The 22145-nt window shown below is 37.2% G+C and overlaps 1 protein-coding gene across 1 annotated transcript; it reads left to right on the forward strand.

Moving 5' to 3' along the window:
- Nucleotides 1-609: 609 nt before the first annotated feature.
- Nucleotides 610-8075, forward strand: LOC136223764 (rho GTPase-activating protein 5-like). Its single transcript, XM_066011924.1, has 5 exons — nt 610-1275; nt 4626-4746; nt 4853-4972; nt 5957-6187; nt 7402-8075. The coding sequence occupies exons 1-5, from the start codon at nt 827-829 to the stop codon at nt 7918-7920; spliced, it is 1440 nt and encodes a 479-aa protein (XP_065867996.1). The 5' UTR covers nt 610-826; the 3' UTR covers nt 7921-8075.
- Nucleotides 8076-22145: the final 14070 nt, after the last annotated feature.

Below are 22145 nucleotides of genomic sequence, written 5' to 3' on the forward strand. Positions count from 1 at the left end.
TGCTCATCAAATTTCTAACAAGTCGAGCATGAGCAAGTTAACGATCAACTCGGCTAGATTACGTCCATATAGGAATGGCAATGGGTAGGGTACCCGCGGGTAGTGTCAATCTCAAACTCTTATCCGTTTATTTTTTAATTAGCCGTACCCGTACCTAACGAGTAATGGTTTTGATCTCATACCCTTTTATACATGGTACGAGTAGTCCCATTAGGATCGGGTAGTACCAGGTAACCGCGACGGGTAGAGTACCTGTTGCCATCCCGGCATCAATACAAATGGCAATAATATCAGACTAGCTTATGAAGAATAATATATATATAAATTTTTTTTTTGAAGAATAGAGATTTATATTCATCCCTTATATTTATAAATTTTAAATAATCTAGTCCCAAATCAATAAAAAAAATTATATATAGAAATTAGCAAGTAGTTTAATTAACAAAATGTATATTTATTTAATACTAATCTAATTTTTCTCTCCAGAAAAAAGCTGACTTCCAACTCCTATGGAGCTGTCTTCTGTTCTTTTCTCCTTTGTTATTTTGTTATTTTTGGTTTAATATTCTATGGTTCATTTTAATTATCCTCTTCTGAAAATCCCAATTAATAACTAATTAATCTTAATTAAAAATTAATAAATATCTTCCCATTTTTGTATTCCATATTATCCCTCCTTTTTACTTTCTCTTCTTCAATGGAAAGAAATTAAAAAGAATTTAATGATTCTTTCCACCATTTCTTCAATCAAACTCTTCTTGAAAAAGTGAAAACTTCTCTTCTCAGCAACTCTTGTTTTTCTTCATTTTTATTGATTTTCTAAACCATGACCGAAGTTCTTTACTCTCCTTCCCATTTCCCTTCATCGCCAAGAACCCCTTCCGGTTCAATTTCTGGTTCTAATTCTAATTCTAATTCGTCGTTATCCTGCGCACCTTCTTCTTTATTGCCCGGCGGCGGTGGTAATGGTGGTGGCGGTGGTGGTGATCCGGAGGAGGAAGATGAGGGGTTTCCGGTGAATCGAGAAGAGGAATTTGCTAAACAAAGAGAGAATAAGCACAGGGAACAGTTATCTTTGTTGGCGTTGATTGTTACTTTATTTAGGAAATCTTTGGTGGCTTGTAAGAGTGATAGGAGAGAACTTTGTGCTATGGAGATCGGTTTTCCAACCAATGTTCGACACGTGGCTCATGTTACTTTTGATAGGTTTAATGGCTTTCTCGGTTTGCCTGTGGAGTTTGAACCTGAAGTTCCTAGGAGGGCTCCGAGTGCTAGGTACATTGTGCTTTTTATTCCATTTACAATTGGTTCTTGTTTGGATTTTCGATTTCGCCATTGTTAGTTTGCTTTGTTTGCTTGATTTTTCATCAATTTTAGATGTTTTTTTTTTTTGTGTAAATTGCTAATGAAATGTTGAATTTAGTTACCTGCTGAATCAATTGTGACACGGACACTCGTTTTAGTAGTGTTTTTCGTGTTTTCATTTGAAGGCTATGATTCTATTTAGTTTAGTTTTACTAATTAGAACATTGATGGAAAAGGATTGCATTTCACCATTGTTAGTTGCTTTATTTGCTTGATTTTTCATCAATTTTAGATGTTTTTTGTGCAATTTGCTAATGAAATGTTGAATTTAGTTACCTGCTGAATCAATTGTGACACGGACACTCGTCTTTAGTAGTGTTTTTATGTTTTGTGTCCGTGTCAGTTTTTGTTTGAAGGATATTTTATGAATGTTATGTTTTAGAAATGACGTTTCCCGGTGTCAGTTTCCATTTTCGTGTCGGTATCTGATTGAAAAGGATTGCGTTTCACCATCGTTGGCTGCTTTATTTGCTTGATATTTCATCAATTTTAGATGTTTTTTGTGCAAATTGCTAATGAAATGTTAAATTTAGTTACCTGCTGAATCAATTGTGACACGGACACTCGTCTTTAGTAGTGTTTTTATGTTTCGTGTCCATGTCAGTTTTCGTTTGAAGGATATTTTATGAATGTTATGTTTTAGAAATGATGTTTCCCGGTGTCAGTTTCCATTTTCGTGTCCGTATCCGATTGAAAAGGATTGCGTTTCACCATCGTTGGCTGCTTTATTTGCTTGATATTTCATCAATTTTAGATGTTTTTTGTGTAAATTGCTAATGAAATGTTAAATTTAGTTACCTGCTGAATCAATTGTGACACGGACACTCTTTAGTAGTGTTTTTATGTTTTGTGTCCGTGTCAGTTTTCGTTTGAAGGATATTTTATGAATGTTATGTTTTAGAAATGACACTTCCCGGTGTCAGTTTCCATTTTCGTGTCGGTATCTGATTGAAAAGGATTGCGTTTCACCATTGTTGGTTGCTTTCTTTGCTTGATATTTCATCAATTTTAGATGTTTTTTTGTGTAAATTGCTAATGAAATGTTGAATTTAGTTACCTGCTGAATCAATTGTGACACGGACACCCCTCTTTAGTAGTGTTTTTATGTTTCTTGTCCGTGTCAGTTTTCGTTTGAAGGACTATTTTATGAATGTTATGTTTTAGAAATGACGTTTCCCACTGTCCATTTCCTTTTTGTGTCCGTAACTGTGCAACATAGGTTATAAGGTCTGGCTATGATCCTATTTAGTTTAGTTTTCCTAATTAGAACATTGATGGAAAAGGATTGCATTTCACCATTGTTAGTTTGCTTTCTTTGCTTGATTTTTCATCAATTTTAGATGTTTTTTGTGCAAATTGTTAATGAAATGTTAAATTTAGTTACCTGCTGAATCAATTGTGACACGGACACTCCTCTTTAGTAGTGTTTCTATGTTTCGTGTTTTCGTTTGAAGGCTACTTTATCGAGGTTATGTTTTATAAATAACATTTCCGGGTATCCCTGTTTCGTGTCTGCGCAACACAGATTGTGATGTGTTATAAGGTATGCATATAATCCTATTTAGTTTAGTTTTTCTAATTAGAACACAGATTGAAAAGGACTATACTTTTAGGCCGACATAAGCAAATGTTGTTTGCTTATTTATTTGCACGGAGTGTTTTGGAGCTTATGTTCTTCGTGCGTGAGTCTTTGGTGTAATTGGGTCTCATGGAATTTGGAGTAGGGACTTAGGTAAAGGATGTGATTTCCTTACCATCTTTCCGATTATGAATGAATTATGTGCTCTTCTTTGCCCGTAAAATAGCTGAATCACGTAATCTCTTGTTCTTGTGATTGCATGTCTAATATAATGTTATAAATGTCAAACTTGTTATAATCAACATCGATCCAATTCCTAACAGTCACTATAGCTTATGCAACTCAATTCTTGGAGCTATATTTTTCAGTTTTCAGTTGCTTAGTTTACCTGGTGAGTCAATTGTGATGTGTTATAAGCTATGTTGCACGTACACTCCTCTTTAACAGCGTTCCTATGTTTCGTGTCCGTGTCAGTTTTCGTTTGAAGGCTATTTTAGGAATGTCATATTTTAGAAATGACGTTTTTCAGTGTCAGTTTCCATTTTCGTGTCCATATGCCTATACTCGTATTTAGTTTAGTTTTCCTAATTAGAATATTGATTGAAAAGGATTATAGTACTTTTAGGGCTATATGTTGTTTGCTTATTTATTTGCACGAGGGTTTTGGAGATTATGTTCTTCGGATATGCAGATGTGTGCGTCTTTGGTGTAACCGGGTCTCGTGGAATTTGGAGTAAGTGACTGAGGTAAAGGATGTGATTTCCTTACTGTTATAACAACATGCCGTTTATGAATGAATTATGTGCTCTTCTTTGCCCGTAAAATAGCTGAATCATGTAACCTCTTGTTCTTGTGATTGCGTGTCTAATTTAATGTTTTAAATGTCAAACGTGTTATAATCAACACCGATCCAATTCCTAACAGTTACTATAGCTTATGCAGCTCAATTCTTGGAGCTTCCCTTTCTGTTTTCAATTGCTTAGTTTCCCTCTTCTCTATGTTTCACGGACACTTCTCTTTAGTAGCGTTTCCGGTGTCCGTATCCCTTTCCGTGTCAGTGCAGCATAACCTCTTCCTCCCTATCACTTTCCTGGGTATAATTTTATGCAATGCAGCTCTTAAAATGTGGATTGTTTGTACTAAATTAGGCATACTCACTCCTTATGAATTTTGTCGCAATGAATTTGATGTATTCGTGTTGTTACGGAGTTCCACTTTCTCGGGAAAATGTCTTAAATCAAGTCAACTGTAGCACAGGCATGCTTAGGATCATTGCATCTTTGTAAACTATCATGAAATTGATCAGATATAGAGATAGAGACAGCGCTTGATCGTATCATGGTTTGCTTTTGTATATATGTTGATTGCTATTTCGGTGGGTTCACTGCCTCCGATAAGGGGACGTTTTTACGTATGTTTTGAATGCTTTGAGAAACATTAAGGAAATGTAAAAATTGGAAAGATACTTGATGCAGTTTTTATGTTTTAATGTAACAGCTTGTCCGTATGCCTGCGTATATGTTCACATTACGCTTACTCGCTTAGCCGCTAGACTAGTTTTGAGCTAGTAGATGTTTTTGTTACAGTTTTGCATTGAATCTTTTGCCAAGTCTTAGAAACAATACTCGCTGTTTCATGAATTTCTGCTCACTCTTCTTACACGAAATGTTTTCATATGTAGTACAACGGTCTTTGGAGTTTCAACTGAATCGATGCAGTTGTCGTACGACTCGAGAGGGAATATTGTGCCGACTATACTCTTGCTGATGCAAAAACGCTTGTATGCACAAGGGGGCTTGCAGGTACATCATGAACTATGTGAATAGGGTAGTTCAATTTATTGTTTGATTGATTCGAGCTCGTATCGATTCGGATGATCGTAATCTAAGGGCTAATTACTGCATTCAGGCTGAAGGTATTTTCAGAATCAATGGAGGGAATAGTCAAGAAGAGTATGTGAGGGATCAATTGAATAGAGGAGTAGTAGCAGAAGGAATTGATGTACACTGTTTGGCCGGACTTATCAAGGTACGCTTATGCGATTTAATATGCATTTTTATCATTTTAATGAAACTGCACGCCTACGTTGCACGGAAACTTTGCTTCACGTTTTGGAAACTTGTATGAAACATTTCGGTTTGTGTTTTCGTAATTTGAGAGAATTGAAAACTCGTTTCTTAGAATTTGATGACTTGTTGTTTTCAGAAGTAGATGCCGATGAATGCTAACCACATGTTCGATAAATCGCTAATATTTTCTATATCATCTTCTACAAGTTTTAAAAATGAAAAAATCTCCTTTTTAACAAAAGTGCACTGACTACGTTGCCGAAAACTTTGATTTTAAAGAGCTTCACGTTTTGGAAACTTGTATGAAACATTTCTGTTTGCGTTTGCGTAATTTAAGAAAATTGAAAACTCGTTTCTTAGAATTTGAAAAGACGTTTCTTAAGATGTAATGTGTTTACAGTAGTAGATGTAGATGAACGCTAATCACATGTTCGATAAATCGCTAATATTTTCTAGATCATCTACAAGCTTTGAAAATGAAAATAAAATCTTTTTTTTTTTTTCCATCTATTATGTGACATATATATAATTTCTTTTAATGTATCTATATAAAAGATTAACCATACATCCTTACAAGTTTAAAGATTTATAGATATACCCTTGTATTTTTATTATTTACCCATTTTCCCCATGTTTCCGTTTCCTATATCTTTTACATATAAGATTTCTCGGTTTCTGTTTCCATTTTCATGTAATATTGGTGCACACAACTCCTATTTTTATACGACCATGTTGTTTTTCATGGGCGGATTTAGGTTGATTTTGTTAAATACCGGGCATTTATCTTTATAAAGGGTGTCAAAATGGCTTGTCGTATTATAGTCCTATTATATGATCTATATATGATATAAAAACAGCAAGAATGATAATCATGCCCGTCATATTGTCTCTGTAAATTATGTTGTCGTGTCAGAAATTGAAAGTCCTAGTCGGTATTCTGTAGGCTTGGTTCAGAGAGCTCCCAAATGGAGTTCTGGATTCTCTGGCACCCGAGGAGGTAATGCAATGTCAAGAAGAAGAAGAATGTGTCGCGCTTGTGAGGCGTCTTCCTCCTACGGAAGCTGCGCTGCTCGATTGGGTTGTCAATCTCATGGCTGATGTTGTGCTTCAAGAACATTTTAACAAGATGAATGCTCGCAACATAGCCATGGTTTTTGCACCCAACATGACCAAGGTAAGTCTTATAAATTGCTCTTTAGTTTAGAAAAAATTGCATATTTAAGTCGCTGATCAGTTCGTTTTTTTACTGATTATACTTCTGGTGAATACATTACGTCCTTGATCAAATGTTTTTGAACACGTTAAGCCTTGTTTAGGCTTTACAGTTGTGTATAATTCAAACTCCATTTAACGCGTGTGGAACTGTCAACATGTCATTGAGTTTGACCGTCTTACTTTAGGGATTAGGATAAAGTTAATTTGGTAGTTGATGTCTATGTCGCACGGACACTCATCTTTAGTAGCATTTGTGCCTTCCATGTCGGTGTCTGTGTCCCGTTTCTGTGTTTATTTTCGTTTGAAAGCTATTTCATGAAGGTTAACTTTTAGAAATAACGTTTCTGGTGTCCGTTTCCGTGTAAGTGTCCATGTCCGTGTAACATAGGTTGATGTGGTAAGGTTATTGTAGGGGCTGACAGGGCAATGTTAGAAAACATTATCTTGACGTGGCAATCTACATGTAAGGTGATATGTTAAAACAATTATATACTTGCAGTTCCAGCGTGCTAAACGGAATTTGAATCACACATAACCGAGTTATCCGAGAGGGACTTAATGTGTTAAAAAATAATTTATTAAAGGCTTAATGTATCAATTTAAAAGATTAGGGGCTTAATCAATAAAAACTGAATATATCGGGGCTCAAATATGCATTTTTCCTTTAGTTTGTGGAAAATGTGAAATGCCGTATAACAACACGATTTGATCTCAGGAATTTTCACATGCACCTTAATGAGCAAGTGAATTTGCTCATTCACCGTTAGATATAAGCTTATTAAATCTAAGCCTCAGGATGCTTTAAATCTCCACCTTAGGATTCTAATAAGCCTAGATCTAACGGTGTGAATGAGTAAATTCTACGTGCTCATTAAGGTGCATGTGATCAAGACTGGATCTGATCTACTGACAATTAAACGGATACTAAGACTGTCAAAACGGATTATCATATCATAACATGTGATGTGATAAATAAGTATATTATATATGATATAAATGCAATAAACATAACAATCGTATCAAGCGGATTCTCTCTGTAAATCGTGTTGTCGTGTTAGCCTAATAAAAACTAGTCTAGTTCGTCCGGACGTACTAAAAATGTCTTACGATCATAGAAATTGCAGAACTGGGAAATGTTTATAATGCTGATAGAATGTCTTGATATTGTCACAGATGGCAGATCCTTTAACTGCACTTATGTATGTTGTCCAAGTGATGAACTTTCTGAAGACCCTTATCTTACGGGCGCTACGAGAAAGAGAAGATTCCGCTTTGGAGTCAACTCTTCCTCCGCAGCACGAGCCATTCGATGAAGACAGTAACCAAAGCTCTTCACTGCCTTGCATGGAAGAGACAACGGCAAACGAAGACGAGGAAATGACAGAGCAACCTTTCATCGTTGAAGAACCGGTTGTAGAAACTTTGTGCATCTCTTGTCAAAACAATGCCGGAGAAAACGACGGTTCTATGGTCTCGGTCGATAAGTCACTTCGCACTCGTACGAGTCCTGGAGGAGAGAGCAAGGTCGGGCAATCGAGTAATGCACGTATTGGAAAGAGTCAGGGTGATGTAAATAATAGGCAGCAGCAGTCGTCGGGACTTGGTGCTACGGCTGTAGTTGAGAAGAGTCGGGGACTTAGTAACTTGAGCCGGATTGATTCGAGGATGGAACTCATCGAAGCTTGGCGATGAAAGGCAGGAAAATTTGGGTCTATGATCTATCTAGTTGTATAATAAGTATGTTTGTGTATGTTTCTTTGTTGAATGTTTTATGTGGAGAGACTCATTGACATTTAAACTGACTTCTACTAGTATTAATCATGGAATTAATGGTTTCTTAGTTGTTTTTTCCTACTCTTCTACTAATTGATTAAGCAAGATTCCGTGCCGAAATTGGATTGTCGATTTCTGAAATGGTAATACGATTTATAAAGATAATCCGATTTACAAAGATAATCCGCCTGATGTTTGTTTCTATTTGTTGACAGTAGATTTTAATTTTTTTTCCCTGTTCATTGATGTTTGAGTAGTTTAATCTGGGGTAAATGCAATTATAGGTTTGATACATTAAGATATCGCTGAACTTGTCCCAAAAACTTGATTTGTCATGGAACCGATTGAACTAAAAGCTCGAACTGATAGTTAAGGTTCAATCATATATCTTATATTAATCTCTTATATGATTGACTCGCTAAATTTACAAAGTGTTTCATTAGCCTCATCAAATTGTTTAAAATAATTGATTGGTCATTTGGATTTATTTAAAGTGACCTGTTAGTCTCATGAACTTGTTTAAAGTGATATATATTTCAATTTGTCTAAATCTGTAAAAGAATTCGTAACTTAACCTAATTCATGATTCTAAGTCTTTAAAATAAATTAACTTTCTGAATATTTTTATGGCTTTTTTTTTTTTTTATATATATATAGATTTAGAGACTTAATCATTATACTTCAACCAAGTTTAGAATGCTAATAAGAAATCATGTAAATTCAGAAAAACAATTAAATTTTTTGGACAAGTTTAGAGCACAATGTATAGCCTTGATTTTATTTATTAGAATTTCTACAAGAGTGGTCTACGATAGATTTGACTCTTGGAACGGGTAAAATACACCCATAGCCCCTAAATTTTACTTATTTTAATAATCACTAAGCTTTAATATAAAATCCACTTAGCCTTACACTTTCTAACATTATGGCTATTAAATTTTAACTATCTCAAAATAACCGTTAAAAATCTTAAAATGGAAATGTTCAAGAATTAAAGTTGTTTAGAACAATATTTACAATGAAACCACGTTTTTTATTCTAAAAAAATCACAAATTTTGGAGCTTTTTCTTTTTAAAAAATCACTTTCTCTCTCATAACCAAACATCACTTAAATGACCTCAAAATGAAAATTTTGAAAAATTAGAGTTGCTTAGAATATCATCAATTCTTGGAATGTTTTGTTTTGAGGTCGTATACAATCATTTTGAGATGTTAATTGAAGTTTAGTGATTATAATGTTAAAAAAAAATTGAGTTACTTTTATGTTACTTTTGAAATTTAGTGGTCATACTGTAAAAATGATTAAAGTTCAATGTCATGAGTGTATTTACTTTCTATACTAAATAATTTTATATTATTATTTTTACATAGTATAATACATATTTTAATTGAATTTATATAATAATTTATTGATTAATAAATAAAAAATACAAAAATACAAATCCGATTAATCCCCGATTAGTCTCTGACTAATCCCCGACTAATCCTCGAGGCCCTGTCCGCTCGACTAGCGCCTAACGTTTTTTACAACCTTGGTGTTACCAACATTAAGAGGCACGCATGTGCTGTGCTAAATATTTTACAATTGTTGAGTTTAGGGAGTTGAAAGGCTGACCACTAAGTACATGGACTAAGTAACAAAAATAGACAAGTTCAAGAGACTGATAAGATATTAAGCCTACAAATAACCAATAACAAAAAATATATGAAACTATTTTAATCTATGACAAGCTTACCCTTTTTTAGATCTTCCGAGGGCATATGTATTTTTTTTTCATGTTGTTTGGGAGTCAAAGCAGCGGTGAGACATTGTCGATATTTGGAAGGTCCAATTTAAGTTAAATAACAGATAAACCAATATGGCAAGGCAGGAGCGGAAGGTATTTTTCGCAACTATCAAGGCTTTTCCAAAGGTTGTTTTGCTTTTTCTACCTCTCGTTCTTTTGGTTATATGGCTGAATTGAGACCCGCTATTTTCGTAATTGAACTTGCTTGGGAGAAAAATTGGCATCAGCTTTGGATTGAGTCAGACTCAATGTACGTAGTTAATCTGCTTAGACGTCGTTCCATTGATGTTTCTTGGAGTATTCGACAAGTGTGGTTGCATTGTCTCAGCATTTGCTCTAGGATGAACATTCTCTTTTCACACATCTTTAGGGAAGGAAATAGAGTTGCTGATGCATTGGCCAAGTTTGTAGTCTCTTCCTCAGTGATCAATTGGTGGCCTTCAGCTCCTGCTTTTTGCCACAAGTTTATCAATGATGACATTTATAGTATTTTACACTTGCGTTTTTTTTTTACTTTTCCTAACTTTTCTCCTCCCTCCTTCTTTTTGTTTGTTCTCATTCCTCTTCTCTTATTCAAACACTCACTTTTTTCTTTTTTAATATATTGCGGGTTTGACAGTTCTTGGGCCATGGGTACTCTCCTCGTCCAAGTTCTGTCTCGTCCCAATTTCTATAAAAAAAATAAGACTAAAATTAATTTTTCTTTAAAATGTAGATTAAATTTACACCATTGTATATTTAAATTTGATTGGAGTAGAAATTTTTCTATGGATAGAAAAACAGGAAATTGTTTTATTTTAGTTGGTAATATGTCATATTAAGACAAGTTGCTTTAGAGAAGTGGAGAACAGCAACCAGACATTGCACACTTTTCCTGTGAATGGAGGGAACATGTTAAAAGATCATTCAGGATATTCCAACAATTTGGGGTAATATGAATTAAAAGCATCAAAAAGTATTCCTTTAAATTGTGGCTCATTTTAGCTATCTATACTCTCTAATTAAATTCATATTCTCCTATAAAACTTCTCATAAGTCATATCTAGTAAACAAGCCGAGCTGAGTTTAGGTCTGCTCATATTCGACTCATTAAGTTTGAGCTCGAATTTAAAATTCTGTTTATGAGATGTTCGCGAGCACTTCGTTAATTTTGTTCATGAATTTCGCTCGGAAACAACTCATTAGTTATGTTCATTTGAAATTTCTTTAAAGCTTAATACATCATTTACCCCCTGAACTTTTCCCAAAAAACTTGATTGGCCCCCTGAACTTTCAAAGTGTCTCGACAGCTCCATGAACTTGCATAAAATGTCCAGTTAGCACACCAGACCTGCGTAAAATATAATAAATTGATCAATCGGTTGTAAAAAAGTAAGTTAGATGCATAAGATGTATTCCACGCGTTTTAGAATTTTATTACATAATTCAAGAATAGATTATAAATGAAGTTATTACTTGCTCAACTATAAAACTTGTATTCTCTAATATTACAACCGCATTACCCCGATCTTGGTTGTTTTATTTTTTTTAAGACGCGTGTAATACATCTTCCGTATTTAACTTACTTTTTTTTTGCAACCGAGTAATCAATTGATTACATTTTACGCAAGTTCAGGAGGCTAACTGAACATTTTATGCAAGTTCAGAGGGCTGTCGAGACACTTTAAAAGTTCAGGGGGCCAATCAGTCTTTTTGAACAAGTTCAGGGGCAAATGATGTATTAAGCCTTTCTTTAATACAAAACTACTTATTTTTGAAATCTAGGCTCCGTTTGTTTGCAGGAAAATATTGTGTTTTGAAAAAAAATTAGTAAGGGAAAAATTTCTGCTGGAAAAAAAATATTTTTCGGTGTGTGGCTAAAACACCGGAAAACAAAAAGAAGTGGTGTATGACTATTGTTTTAAAAAATTTAAGAAGGAATGGAGTCGAGTTCCAAAAGTTTAGGGAAATGTTTTACTCTTTTGAAAATGGTAAAACATTTTCTTCACTTTCTTCGTATAATTTTATGCTGTCTAACCTAAATTTTTTCATTGATTTATTTTTCTAAGCAAATAAACATAAAAAAAATTAGAAAACTATTTTCCGGAAAACAAACGGGGCCCTACAAAACTATAGTTTACGACAAAACTAGTTTTATATTTCTCATTTTATAGAAGTGCGATTATTAAAAATAATCTTCGAGCCAAACTTATTCATGAGCGTGTTCCTTAACATTATAATCGAGTTTGTTCATGAACCTATAACCGAGCTTCCTTGTGAGCTCTCGAATCGAGTTTCGTCGTACTTAAAATCATTTTTTTTATAAATCGAGTCAAATTTTGTCGAACTGAACATCGAACTGCTCATAAACGGCTCGATTCATTTATAGCCCTAATCATATCAAGTATATATGATATTAACACGAGTTTGTTGATTTTAAATGAAAAAGAAAAGAAAAGGGGAACAATCTATTTAGACTCGTTTAATACGATTATATTTTTGTTGTGTTTATTTTTTTTTGGTAGGAAAAGGAAAGAAAGGACAAACAAAAAAAACCAAAAAACTAATCCGGGATTAGCCTGGGAAAGCTAACCCCAACCCGATCATCAGAAAGCATAGAAAAAAGGAAGTCCGGAGGCGACGAGAATGTGGAGACTCCTAACACCCTCACATGGCCCTCTGCAGCAAGGTGGTCAGCAATCCTGTTCTGTTCCCTGAAGACATGACCAAAGTTGATGGTGTCGAAGGAAGAACATAGCCTTTTGATCCCTTTTACTAAATTTTGGCTGCTCAAACATAAAGCTTTATTTTCCGAGATAATTTTAACTGCTTCTAAGTTGTCAGATTCCACGAGCAGACTTTTTACACCTAAACTTTTGGCGAGCCTAAGCCTAGAGAAGATTCCCCAGAGTTCAGCAGAGAAGGAAGATCCCACTCCTAGGTTCTGAGCAAAGCCAGACACCTAAGCACCACCAGCTTCTTGTTGAAACACCTTTCCACATGATTTTGATTTGACAAAATTATTTAAGTTAATCCCATGATTAAGACAATTAAATTTAAGTGCTTTGATTTAATTGTACTAATATGTTTGTTCAATGTTGAGTATATTAATAAATGAGAACAGAAATAAAAAGTAAGACAGAACGAAGTCAGCATGAGCCACAGAAGCTGAGTAGAACACAACTCAGCATCATAGAAGAAAAGTCTTCTTCAGAACAAACGCTTAAAGATGAAGCTGACCGAAGAAGCTGAGTAGAACATAACTCAGCCTCGTTAAAGATAAAGATCGAAGGCAACGTCAATTAAATCAAGCTGAGTGTTCGTCAGGACAGCACCAATGATCCGTTAACTAGAAGACAAAGCCCGACAAAGGTCTGCACCAATTTAGAAGCCTCGGAATTGCGACAAGAGACCTTTTCGAGACGCATGGATCAACTGACATTTTTGCAAGAAGACAAACCTAGCGCTAGAAGACGAAACCTGGCGTAAGAAGACGAAACTGGCAAGCCTGGAGCCTGCTAAATTCAGACGACAGGATTGGCCTGCAAATCTGAATGCTGACCAATGAATGACGCAAGAAGACCGTTTGAATTCAATGGATATGTCCGAATTCAAATGATTGAAGATTCAGATTTTACTATAAAAGGACAAGATCATCACCTGGTTCCACAGCCGAAATACAAGAAAACACAGATAGAAAAGCAAATCTTCACAAGAGTGAAAATCCAAAATAGCAGCTGTCTAAATAGAAAAAGCAAGTTCTTACACCCAAATCCAATCTCTGTGTAAAAGTCTAGAGTGAATTTGTATTCATCTAAAGTGTTCTTCATTTGAGAGAACAAATCTTGTATCAATTGTAAAGGTTGAGAGAGTGAAGCTGAGTACTCGGTTTTAGTACTCAGCGGTAGAGAAAATCTGAGTGTTCGGTTATAACGCTCAGTAGGATTGAGTAGACAAATAGAGGACGGTACTCTTGCATACTCAATTGCTTGTAAACGGTTTGTGCTCTACCTTTAAAGAGCTCAGTAGTGGATTGAAAAAGCCCGGAAGGATTATGGGGACTAGACGTAGGCGGTGAGGCCAAACCAGGATAAGACTGCTGAGTAATCTCTAACCCTTCTCTTGATATATATGTATGTGTTGCTTGCTTAAATTACTCAGTATATAAATTGTATAAGCTGACGCTGAGTAATCAGAGTGCTGAGTTGGAAGCTGACCTTAAGTGTTATTTCCCAACTCACAAGTGAAACAGTTCTAGTCAGCTCCTGACTAAAGCTGTCTTACATCACGCTCAGCCTTGCTGACCAAAACTGAGTGAAGTTATTTAAAGAATTGAATTAAGTCAGCATAATTAAGCGAAAAAGTTACATTAGTTCCTAAACCCCCCTTGGAACTAATCCTATTACATTACACGGGACCAACAAGTGGTATCAGAGCGCAGTAGCTCACTACTCAAAGATAAAACTGTTGGTCCCTTATAACGTGACAGGTTAGTTCCAAGGGGGGGGGATAGGAACTATTTAAAATTTTGTCCGTTAAGGCTGATTTCTTTTCTTAAGAAAAGGTTTACACAGCGTCACTAAGTAGATTTAAGACACAAGCTTAGTCAATTTGTGACTAAGTCTGCTTCTTTACTTGAGTCAGGAAATAGCACTTAAAGTCTATTTCTGAACTCAGCTTCTTAGTAAACTAAGCTCAGCGTGAGTTCTTTACTTAGTCAGTTTTCATAGCAAGCAAAATATATAAAAGGAGTTTAAGGGTTAGAAAGATATTACTCAGCAAACTTATCCTGGTTCGGCCTCTCCGCCTACGTCCAGTCCCCGAAACTCGTTCCGAGCTTTTTGAATTCTCTACTGAGCTCTTTAAAGGTAGAGCACGAAACTTTTTACAAATAGAAGCTGAGTATAACAAGAGTACCTTCCTCTATACCTCTACTCACTCCTATATCTACGCTGAGTACTATAACCGAGTACTCAGCCTCTCCTTTCTATTCTTCTAGAAATGATAAAGTGTTTGTCCTAAACAATAATTGCTAAGACACTTTAGATGATTGGAAATCACTCTAGACTTTTACACAATAATATGGAAATTGGTGTAAGGTATTTGCTTTGCTTTTCTCACAGAAACTTCGAGTATGAATTTGGTCAGCGTTTCGACTAATTGAAGTTCTGTATCGATTGAAGCAAATGGATGGCCTTTATATAGTGACACTTGAGGCACCTGGTCATTTCGAATTTCGAAATAACCGTTGGAGGGAAACGGCTTCCTGTCGTTGTCACTCTGGGCGTGCTCAGCGTCGTTGGCCAATAGGATTTTTGCATCTTCTGTCTTCGTCAGTCTTCGGCAGAATGTTTCGCCATTTAAGGAAAAGTCCACGAGACAGCTTTCTGCGCCTTCTGAACTTTTCCCAAAGTAGAAATACTTTGTCTAGAAGTTGAACATTGCCTGCCGCTGTCCAGACTGCTTTGTCGTCCAACTCAGCAGCTTCTTCTTGAAGCTTTTGCCACGAAGGCTTCTCGATCCTTCTCATGCTGAGTCATCGTTTTAGTTGATACGGCTTTGTTTTGAACTCTTGGGCCGAATGGTCTTGATGTGTTGACTTGGGCTTGACTTCCACTTTATGGGCCTTTGGGCTCTTTAATCTCAATGTCTTATACACAATTAAACTCAACATTGAACAAATACATTAGTGTAATAAATCAAAACTTTTTAAATTTAATGTGTTAGAATATTTTTATCATTACTTAAATAATTTTGTCAAATCAAAATCATGTGGAAAGGTGTTTCAACAAAAACTATCTTGAGTTGATCCCTGTAAATGGCTGAGAACAGCACTTGTTTCCTTCCAGGAAATCAAACAACACAGATACTCCCTGAGGGATTATCAATTAGCCGGCCTCCTCTGTTTTTTGGGTCAAACTATACATTTTGGAAAAACAGAATGAAAAACTTCATTCAGGCAACAAACATGAGTGTATGGCTTGCAATAGTCCAAGGCCCGTTTGTTCCTTACAAAATTGTAAACAACGAGAAAGTTGTTAAAAGTGAGACTGAGTGGTTAGAAGATGACCTTAAAAAAATTACAGAATAATGCTTCGGCTATCAATATGCTTCACTGTGCTTTAGATGCTGCAGAGTACAACAAAATTTCAGGTTGTGAGTCAGCACAGGAAATCTGGAAGAAGCTAGAGGTGACATATGAAGGAACCAGCAAGGTCAAGGAGTCCAAGGTGAATCAACACATGAGACTATATGAGCTGTTTGAGATGAACGAGAATGAAGACATCTCTGAGATGAACTCAAGGTTCACCAATATCATAAATGAGCTTAAGAGACTCGGCAAGAACTTCACAGAAGAAGAACAAGTGAAGAAAATCTTAAGAAAGTCTCCCCAAGAGCTGGCAAGCTAAGAAGACAGCTGTGGAAGAAGCTCAGGACCTGACCACATACAAATATGATGAACTCATAGGATCTTTGCTGACCCACGAGATCTCCATGAAGAATTTTGAAGCTAAAGAAAAGTCAGAGGACAAGAAGCAAAAATCTCTTGTCATGAAAGCTGACTCAATAGAAGGTGACTCATCAGATGATGAGGAGATGGCCATGTTCACCAGAAAGATGAAGAAGCTGTTCAGAAAGAATGACAAGAACAGCCAAATGTCATTCAGAAAAAGCGATAAATACAAAGCTGAGTCCAACAACAGCAAATACAAGAAGGACAGCTCGAAGCCTGTCACTTGCTTTGAATGCCATCAAACTGGGCACATTAAATCAAGTTGTCCCACTCTGAAGAAAGAAAAGAAAGGTAGCAGAAAAGCAATGGTGGCAACATGGAGCGATAGTGATGAGTCAACCTAATCAGAAGCTGATGCCACTGAGTCAGCAAACATATGTTTCATGGATGATGAATCTGCTGATCACTGCCGATCTGAGCAAGCTGACCTCGCAGATGAATCTGACCAAGAGGAACACTCCAATGAGGTAACATCTCTTCTTCTGCTCAGAAATGAAATGGTTAATGCCCTGAGTGATCTCTATACACTGACCAAAAAGTGTAATAAGAAAATAAGAGCAGTCAGCAGGCGATGTGATGAGATCGAAGAGGTCAAACTGAGTGACCTTCGACATCTGCTTCAAGACAACACCAGGCAAGATGAAAATCTAAAAATCATGCATCGGTTTGTCTCAGAAGTCCAATCAGACTCTAAGAAACTAAGAAAGGACATCACATCTATACAGAACCAGCTGAGTACATCGGCTAAGAAAAGGTTCTATCCAAATGCTGAGTATCAAAGTACTGGTCAGCATAGACAGTACACTCAGCAGAACAGTCAGTGTGACTGTTGTGGAAAGAGAGGACACACTATAAATGTGTGTTGGCATGCTCAGCACCATCGTGCTGACCAAAAAGGGAAATACCCTCAAAGGGTAGTTTTTTTGTGACTTTTGTGGTAAAGATGGCCACACCATAAATGTATGTCGTCACAAAGCAAAATACGATGTTTCACCTGTTCATGCTAACCAACGAGGACCCAAAAAAAATTGGATACCTAAAGATGAATAGTTTAAATTGCAGGTGAGCCTTAGGTGCGCGGAGAAGTCAAAGCTATGGTACATTGACAGCGCATGCTCGAGGCATATGACTGGTGATGAAACTCAGTTCATCACACTTGTGCATAAACGAGGAGGAAATGTAAGCTTTGGAGACAATAAAAAGGGTAAGATAGTAGGATCAGGTACTATCGGAGGAAATCCTACTATTGAGTCAGTCTCTTTAGTCAGGGGCCTCAAATATAACCTATTAAGCGTGGCTCAACTGTGTGACAGCGGTAGAAAGGTTGTATTTTATGCCACTGAGTGTCGGATACTCGAGGGAAAAACAAATGAATTGATTTTAACTGCCCCTCGTGTTGACAATGTTTTTATGTTGAGTTTAGAAAAGAAGTTTTCGAAAAACATATGCTTAGTGTCAAAGGAAGATCATTCCTGGCTATGGCATAGGAGACTTGGTCATGTAAGCATGGACCTCCTTGCCAAATTAGCAAGAAAGCAATTAGTTGAGGGTTTGCCCAAACTTAGATTTGAGAAAGATCAATTATGCAATGCTTGTCAGCAAGGTAAACAAACCAAAAAGTCTTTTCTAAGTAAAAATATTGTCTCAACCAAGCGTCCATTGGAATTACTACACTTGGATCTTTTCGGACCTGTCCAGCCACTCAGCTTGGGCGGTAAGAGATTTTCCTTAGTCATTGTAGATGATTTCTCTCGGTATACTTGGGTCATCTTGCTGAGTAGCAAGGATGAAGCCTTTGAGATGTTCTCAACACTGATCAGAAAACTTGAAAATGACAAAGATTTAAAATTAGCTCACATCCGAAGTGATAATGGCGGAGAATTCAAAAACCAACAGTTTGATGAATTCTGTGAAGTCAGCGGCATTGACCATAATTTTTCTGCTCCTAGAACTCCTCAACAAAATGGGGTAGTTGAGAGGAAGAACAGAACCTTAGTCGAAATAGCTAGGACAATGCTGAGTGAGAATAGGCTTCCGAAGTATTTCTAGGGTGAAGCTGTCAACACAGCGTGCTATATACTCAATAGGGCTTTAGTTAGACCTATATTTAAGAAAACCCCCTATGAACTTTGGAAAGGACGAAAACCCAACATTGGATATTTTCGTGCCTTTGGTTGTAAATGCTTTATACTCAATACGAAAGACAACCTTGCCAAGTTTGACTCTAAAGCTGACGAAGCGATCTTTCTAAGGTACTCAACTAACAGTAAAGCATATAGGGTGTTCAATAAACGAACTCAGGTCGTAGAAGAGTCTGTACATGTTGAGTTCGATGAAACTAACCCTGCAAGAAAGTCAAGTCAGTCTGCGGAAGATGACCCATGCTCAACTTCCGCTGACCAAAATGGAGCCGTTGAGTCATTACCACACGGGCTGACCAAAGGTAAAAACGAACCTGAGATTACCTTTGCTGACCAATCTAAAACTGCAGAGATTGTTGAAACACCTGCTCCTGAAAACTCAACATTACCCAAAGAGATCAAAATTCCAAGAGGACACTCAGAGAAGTCCATTCTTGATGCTGCTGAGAACACCCTGATGACTAGAAATCAACTCAGGAGATATCTCAGTAATGTTGCATTCGTCTCAGTCCATGAACCAAAGAACTTCACCGAAGCTGAGCACGATGAATTCTGGATCAATGCGATGCAAGAAGAGCTTGATCAATTCAAGAGAAATGAGGTATGTGATTTAGTACCAAAACCTAGGAATCAAAAGACCATAGGAACTAAATGGGTCTTTCGAAATAAGCTAGATGAACAAGGCAATGTAGTCAGGAACAAAGTCAGACTCGTAGCTCAGGGCTACAGTCAGCAAGAAGGCATTGACTATGGTGAGACCTTTGCACCCATAGCTAGGTTAGAGGCTATAAGAATATTGTGTGCATATGCTAGCTTTATGAACTTCAAACTGTTCCAAATGGATGTTAAAAGTGCCTTTCTTAATGGAGTTATAAACGAAGAGGTATATGTTAGTCAGCCTCCAGGGTTTGAAGATCCAAAATTTCCAAACCACGTTTATAAACTCAAGAAGGCCATGTACGGCTTGAAACAAGCACCACGTGCTTGGTACGAAAGGTTGACCAGTTTCCTGCTGACCAGGAACTATGTCAGAGGTAAAGCTGACATAACCTTATTCATTAAGAAAAAGGGTAAAGATACACTGCTGGCACAAATATACATAGATGATATTATCTTTGGTGCTACTAATGAATCTATGTGCAAGGAATTTAGTAAACAGATGCAAACTGAGTTCGAGATGTCAATGATGGGCGAACTCAACTTCTTCCTTGGACTTCAGATTAAGCAATGGAAGAATGGAATCTTCATTAGTCAGTCTAAGTATGCCAAAGAAATATTGAAGAAATTCGATATGGAAGAATGTAAGCCCATATCTACCCCAATGGGCACTGACACTGTGCTTTGTGCTTATGAGAAAGGTAAGTCAGTAGACAGCAAGGTATATCGAGGTATGATTGGCTCTCTACTTTATCTAACTGCTAGTAGGCCAGACATTCAGTACTCAGTATGTTACTATGCAAGATATCAAGCTGACCCTAGGGAATCTCACTATATAGCTGTAAAAAGAATTTTTAGATATTTGCAGAGCTCAGTTAATGCAGGTTTATGGTATCCAAACACAAATGACTTCACACTCATTGGATACACTGACGCTGACTATGGACGAGACAAGCTGGAGCGTAAAAGCACCTCAAGAGGATGTCACTTCCTTGGAAGCTATTTAGTGTCTTGGTTCAGTAAGAAGCAATCGTCAATGGCCCTGTCAACAACTGAAGCTGAGTACATTGCTGTTGGAAGCTGTGTGGCACAAGTCCTATGGATTAAGCAACAGCTAGAGGATTATGGAGTACAAACAGAAACAATCGAAGTCAAATGCGACAATAAGAGTGCCATTGACTTATCCAAAAATCCAATCCAACACAGCAGGATGAAGCATGTCAGCATTAGGCATCACTTCTTCAGAGACCATGTACTCAAGGGTGAGATCAAGCTGACCTATGTTCCAACAGATGAACAGCTTGCGGATATCTTCACGAAGCCCCTGGCTCGTGAGCAATTTAACATACTAAGGGAAGCTATCGGTATGTCTAATCCTCTTCAATAGATTTCTGCGCTTAAATGAATGTTGAGTGATTATTACATGCTGAGTGATTAGTGCTTAATGAGTAACTATTGTATGCTGAGCTAATATGAATAACATAAAATCACCTTATGCTTAGTAGACATACGTACCGAGTGATTACTATGAGCTGAGTTACTAAGCATGCTAAAATCCATTCTACGTAAAACTGAGCACTCAGAACATTCAAAACGTTTCGTATTCTAGATACTGAGTAAAGGCACTTGCACAATAAATGCTAGCACGCGCATTAAGTATCCACCTAGGATGACGTAAGCATAATAAATAGAAAACACATGCGCCGAATGTGTCATAAATGCTAGAGATAACGATCGATTGATCAACTCGAGGTGAAACCGCCATTCCGACCTATCAGATTAACTCGAAACGACTATACATAGTGGACGATTTCCCACTAACCTCTCTTTACACTTGAAATCTTTGGCATTCGATTTCTCTCTCTCTCAAAATCCCAAAACTTCTGCATTTCTCTAATTCTTAAGAAAATCATGTCTAGCGATTCCCAGAACCATTCCGGTCAAGATTACGATGACAATCGCTCCGATCTGAACCCTCCGTCTCCTGCTCAGCAGGACTATGAAGAGACTTCCACTGAGTAAGTGCTCGAAGTCCATGCTGCTCAACCAAACGAGCTAGCAAAGGAAACTCCTGATCAAGACAGTTCTGAGTTACCTCAACCTCCCAAATCTACTCAACTTCAGACTGACACTGAGCAGGTTAATAACTCTACTGATCCACCTCTTCCTACTTCTACAAAGCAGAAAGAAAATCAGTCAGCACCTGCTGCTGACTTGAATACAAGTGCAGCTGCTGACCAAACTGGCACCTCAACTTCCCAGCACCAAACACCTCCTCCATCAGGTGCTGCCGAAATTCCAGCCCCTGAGCAACACAACGATGAATCCTATGCCTACCTAAATGCTTCTGAGTCTGGCAAGAAAATTATTGACTCAACTCAAGCTCTCCTTCAAGATATTCATCAAACTCATGCCGATGCTGCTGGGCCTGTTCCTGCTGAGCCAACTCAAATCTCCTCTGTCACTCAACTTCTGACCGAAATCAAGGGTCTCTAAGATTTGATGAGTGTCATGACATCTTTTGTATCTCAACAGCCTAAGCAAGAGTCAATCGTGAAGCTGGCTGAACTCCAGCTGATGATGGTCAATCATATGAACTCCATCCAAAGTCAACTCAATACCTTATCAGCTGTGAACTCAACATATGCAACATATGCAACCTCTGCTGAGGTCCATCAACACTTCTCCCAGCTGACCTCTGAGCTGACTGGAGCTCGTGACCTTATATCCTCCTCTTCTCAGTGCTCCATCGAACAGATTGGTGAGGCCATTCGCCTACTCAACCTGAGTAAAGAGGAAATGGACACTGACCAAGTGAAGACCAACGAGATTTTGCAGTGCACTCAATCCACCCTTGTGCAAGTCCGGCACACAAATGCTCAACGTCAAGCATATGACACTGCCCTGCTCAGGATGTATCATCAATCCTATGCCCGGATGACAGAATCAATTACTTGGATCGGGAAATCTTTTGAGTATTTACTCAGTATGCTCAGTGCCAACATTAAAATCCCCGCTTCAAGTATGGACGATGGCATGCATGTCTTCCAAGGTCTAAGAGAGAG

The sequence above is a fragment of the Euphorbia lathyris genome, chromosome 3 (genome assembly GCF_963576675.1).
Source record: "Euphorbia lathyris chromosome 3, ddEupLath1.1, whole genome shotgun sequence".
NCBI lineage: Eukaryota > Viridiplantae > Streptophyta > Magnoliopsida > Malpighiales > Euphorbiaceae > Euphorbia > Euphorbia lathyris.